Below are 5,000 nucleotides of genomic sequence, written 5' to 3'. Positions count from 1 at the left end.
ACCTGTTACATTTTACATACTGTTTCCATGAACAATGGTGTTACTAGATGAAATCAATCTCTTAAATTACTACTTACTTAACTAAAAGAAATGGTTTTCATATAAAAATTAGACATTGCTTTCCCGAACAACGATATTTTTGGCGCTTAGGTTAAAATATTTGTCACTTTGTCGTCGGAAAATTACCTTTACACTTTTGTGGTTATCTCGAGAAAGGTCTTTTGGGACGAAAGTCTTCAGAAAACTCTTATCCTTGATATTTTCATTATATGCACTCGGACAAGACTCACCTTTTATCTTAAATTCACAAATTTCCTTTCTTTTCCCCACTTGTTTACCTTCCTTGTGAGTCGCGCGCATGCCAATAAGTGATCACACAGTCAGGCTCAGGGAATGAAAGTTCGAGAATTTTGTATCATTGGCGTTGATAGCTGCTGAGTGTATAAAGAAAGGACGCTTTAACGAGGAAAGAGTTTATCGTGATAGGAAAAATTATCTCACTCGTGTATCATGGATTATGGGCGTTTCATTGGTCTTTGTGTGCCTATTTTTCTACGTAGATTGTGAATTGTGTTGACGGTATGCACGTGTGTGTGTGTGTGTGTGTGTTTATGTGTGTGTGTGTGTGTGTACAAACTATTATATTGATCATTTTCATTAAACATTTTAATTTAATGTGAACTGTTTTATTCAGTAATTTCCCACAGGCATCTTGTCTACTTAAGCAGGACCTTGATGGTGCTATTTCCAGCAGATTATTTGTTTGTTTTCTTTCAACAAAATCTTGTCTAATCTGTACACAGACAACACGCAACATATTATGATAGGGTGGAAAGATTGCATTAGAGTGCATTGCTTCTTTTGTTAATATTTTCTGTTTGTTGATATTACAAGTGAATGTAATTCATACATCTATTATTATACTTCATTTAATGTATTTATTTATGTGATATATATAATCTTAAATGGTACAAGCATATCTAATCACACACACGCATGTACACACACACACACACACACATAAAATATATATATATATGTATATATATATATTTTATATATATATATTCCAATCAATGTATATATATATATATATATATATATATATATATATAATATATATATAATATATATATATATATATATATATATATATATATATTATAATATAATATTATATATGCTTGCTGTTTGACCTCTTTATTCACCTATTCCAATCAATGTGAGATATATATATATATATCAGTGCATATATCCGCAAAGGTTATGCAATGATATACCACTTCCTTCTTCACATTCCAATGCCTCGTGTCTCATACGAAGAGCAATACCCTCACTGCTACAGTATTTCCGTGAAAGTTAAGCAAATAGATTAATTAAAAACCTACGACCGCCACCTTACTGCATTCTTGTAAGGGGTTCTCATCTCATGCTAGTTGTAGGAGCCTGGCGTGTGAGTCTTTGTGACGTGTTTATAAGAAGTTGTATTATAAATCATTATGATTTGGTTACAGATAAAGATAGATAGAGAGAGAGAGACAGAGATAGAGAGATAGACAGAGAGACATAGAAAGAAAGTGAGTGAGAGAAAGAATGAAAGAAAATTAATTCCTTGTAACCCAATATAACCGAATCTGATCGTAATTCAATTAATGGGAATGTATATTTACATACACACACACATATAAGTGTGCGAATCATTCTTTGCTTCGTCATGTATATACTAGTCACCTTATCACATTTTGGTAATAACAGATGGAGTGAAGTACTTGAGGGATGATAACTTATATGATAACTTATCTATCGTGACACTCAGCAGCCTATCCATGACAATGAAAAAAAAAAAAAAAAAAAAAAAAAAAAAAAAAAAAAAAAAAAAAAAAAAAATATATATATATATATATATATATATATATATATATATATATATATATATGTATGTATGTATGTATGTATGTGTGTATATATATATATAAAATATTAATGATAGTCTAAAAAAACAATAAACACAATAGAAGGAAATAATGATAATAATGATAAGAGTAATAATAATAATGGTAATAAGAATTATAATCAATCATAGTAATAATAAAAATAACCGATATGCAATATATAATAATGATGATGATAGAAATAAGTAATAAGAATAACAATAATGATAATGACAATACGACATAATAGTGATAATGATGACACTAATAAAAATTACAATGATCATTCAAAAAGCGTGAGAAATAGAAAACGCTACTTTGAAAGAAAAAAAAAAAAAAAAACTGAAAAGAGGCTCCCATTTTCTGTTACGTGAAGGAGATCTCGAAGCTCCTTTTTATATTTATATCAAATGTTACTTTTCTCATGATGTGGAAATTTGGGTTTGACTTTACTGAATGATGGAGACGGCACTAGTCGCATTTCATTTAGAGAGACAGTGGTTTAGATTTTCCTCTTTTACTTTCGTCATTTTGATTTTATAATCATGAGTTACCTCCCCAAAAATTCCGTATTTATATAAAAATTTAAAAAGAATTTTTGTTTCTTGTCGTATACCTCGCTTACGAGAGAAAATAGGTAAGAAAAAAAATGGTAGAAAGAGCACGACCATTTTTTTTTCAATTATTATCATTATTATTATTATTACAAGCACACCAGTCCTATCTCTCTCCCCTGCAGCGTTTTGCTCACATCTTGAAAATCTTCAGGTTCGACGTCCGGGCGAGAGACAAGGTGAATTTTTCATATTTGTCTAAAAACCTCATGCTTATAAGGACGAGTCTCGAAACTTCATATGCAGTTCTGCTGTGTTGCTTCGAGCTGGAGGTAAAGATTACAATCCTAGTAAAGGAAGGAAAGAAACAAAATCCTATTCATTACTATAGCGAAGTTGTATTTTTTTTTTTTTATAGGTGCAGTGGAATAAAAGGCATATATATTCTCCCTTCAGACTATCCTTTTTTTTCTTTTCTTTTATCAGATCTTTTTTCTCTCGGGAGTACCGATTTCTGCACTTTGCCTTCGTTCTTCTCGATGGATATTTTTAAACTTTTGAAATAATTTTTAAATTGTGGTCAATTCCTCTGAAATTTCGAGGTGATAAAAATCTAAGGGGTCGTCCAGCACTTGCTCAAATAAAGAACATGTTTCAATTTTATTCAAAAAGACTTTCCTTCGATCTTTGTATTCACGTGATAGCTTTCCTGAATTATGTAAACAGGGTCGCTTCTTTTGTCCCTTTCCTCTTTTGAGAGAGAGAGAGAGAGAGAGAGAGAGAGAGAGAGAGAGAGAGAGAGAGAGAGAGAGAGAGAGAGAGAGAGAGAGAGAGAGAGAAAGGAAAGAAAGAACGAAAGAAAAAATGAATAAATAAAAGCAAGTGGGACAAACATATCTTGAGCATTGCCTTTGGGAGTGTAAGGAAACTTGCTTTATCAATTAATGTTTGTTTGCGTTTCCTCACAAAAATATGAAGAAACTGCATTAAACTTAGTCGTTGTACCTGGTAGTTTATCAAATTTGTTCACCCCATATTTTGTTTTTCTTCTTATTTGAATTCGGGAAAATACTTCAGCTTTATGTACAAGAGAAAAAAAACATAAATAAACGATGTAAAAAAATGCATATATCTCAAAAAAATTCAAACTAAATAGTCCAGCCTTAGCTAAATCCCTCAAAGCTTCAACAATACCCAATTTTTCTAACAGGGAAATGGGAAGTTGGATTTTAAAAAGATCAAATCTCGCACAAAGAGCTTTTGTAAAAAGGAAAGAAGTCCTTGGCTTTCTCTTTTTTATATATGGCTTTAAAAACTAAAAAGTAAAGATATATTAACTATCAGCATATCATAAAGTTGCTATAAAATTTATCAAGGTATATTGCAGTAATATTAAAAATAAGGATATATAAACTCTAATGTTAATGTTTTTTATGTTGTAAAAATACGTTTATATATTATCAACTTTCTTATTCTTTAATATAAATCATCCTTCGATATATAAATAACCACAAACCTGTATCACTGCACACAAGAAATTTCACAACCAAGAAGAATAAATCACAAGTGTAAAGTTGAATTTCGCTTGTACATGCTAAAAAAAATCATATAACAAACACACAGAGTGAAGTCTTATATAATTTCATGTGAGGTGTTCTGAAGCATAAAAAAATACCTTTCTTTTTTCGGTTGTAACTGCAATACCCAAGCACTCATTTCGCACGCACATACTTTGCAGCACATACCATAAACTTCTGAAGTATTGCACAAATAATGGTCTACTCCTAATCCATGAATCAGGCCATCGAAAATTCTACCCTTTCAAAAGGCTGCTAAGATATTCTCTATCCCTCAGTAGAGTTTCTAGATTCTTATGTAAGGTCAGATCATGCATGCTAAACATCACTGCATTGTTACTCTCGTCACATTCCGTTTGCTTTGGCACACCTTGCAGTTTGTCAAGTACCAGATTGACATTGTGGTGGGTCCGCCAAAAGCTCCCAGCAGCCGTAGGTTTTCCGACGAATAGTTTTGCTGTCCAAAGAGATATGGTCGCGGCATTACTTGGCCTCACCTCTTCCGCTTTATAACCAAGGTAACAGATCACATCACTGAGGGTTGTGCCATAGATCTCAATCTCTGATAAGTTCTCTGAGGTCTTCTTCATGTTGGCATCGACGTCAAAAGCGATGGTCACGTAGAGGCTTTGGTTTTGGTAAGTGACCGGCACGGTGTGATACAGAAGACCCCGGAACAAGCTGAGCCTTTCGTGGAGAAATCTCACATTGGGACACTTTTTCAAGGTGCAGTTGCTGATGATTGTGTTGCCCTCGATTTGTAACGGCACCTCTACGTGGCAGTTTTCGATGACAATCTGGACTTTGTCTTCTAGGACTGTTATCCCAGGCGTTGTATCAGAAAAATAGCTTTCAATAACCATTCCTTTATGAACGCCAACACCCTCACTGGAGCGTTCACCTCCTAAAATAAAGGGTTTGGGAATGTTACTCGTGTT

General features: G+C 32.8%; 2 protein-coding genes across 6 annotated transcripts in view; both read right to left on the bottom strand.

Moving 5' to 3' along the window:
- The window catches only part of Ssk (smooth septate junction protein snakeskin), a 2,234-nt gene extending 1,775 nt beyond the window's left edge, over window positions 1-459 (bottom strand). Inside the window, exon 1 of one of the 3 annotated variants that reach the window (XM_043011372.2) lies at window positions 339-459. Coding sequence is in view for 1 of the 3 variants with exons in the window: in XM_043011370.2 (XP_042867304.2) it covers window positions 187-360 (174 nt within the window). In the remaining 2 variants the exon portion in view is untranslated. Of the gene's footprint in view, window positions 1-186 lie in introns of all 3 variants that reach the window. The other 2 variants (XM_043011370.2, XM_043011371.2) reach the window with 2 other exon arrangements.
- A 3,447-nt stretch (window positions 460-3,906) lies between these two features.
- LOC122250078 (fucose-1-phosphate guanylyltransferase) overlaps window positions 3,907-5,000 on the bottom strand; it is a 12,826-nt gene continuing 11,732 nt past the window's right edge. For all 3 annotated transcript variants that reach the window (XM_086530440.1, XM_043011368.2, XM_043011369.2), the window contains one exon: window positions 3,907-5,000. This exon is cut by the window's right edge and continues 344 nt beyond it. In XM_086530440.1, the coding sequence (XP_086386566.1) occupies window positions 4,299-5,000 (702 nt within the window). In that variant the 3' untranslated portion in view covers window positions 3,907-4,298.

This window comes from Penaeus japonicus, unplaced genomic scaffold, assembly GCF_977035675.1.
Source record: "Penaeus japonicus unplaced genomic scaffold, GWHDUDI00000001_assembly GWHDUDI00000033, whole genome shotgun sequence".
Lineage (NCBI taxonomy): Eukaryota > Metazoa > Arthropoda > Malacostraca > Decapoda > Penaeidae > Penaeus > Penaeus japonicus.
The sequence above is the reverse complement of the archived record's forward strand: the minus strand, read 5'-3'. Positions and strand labels throughout refer to the sequence as shown.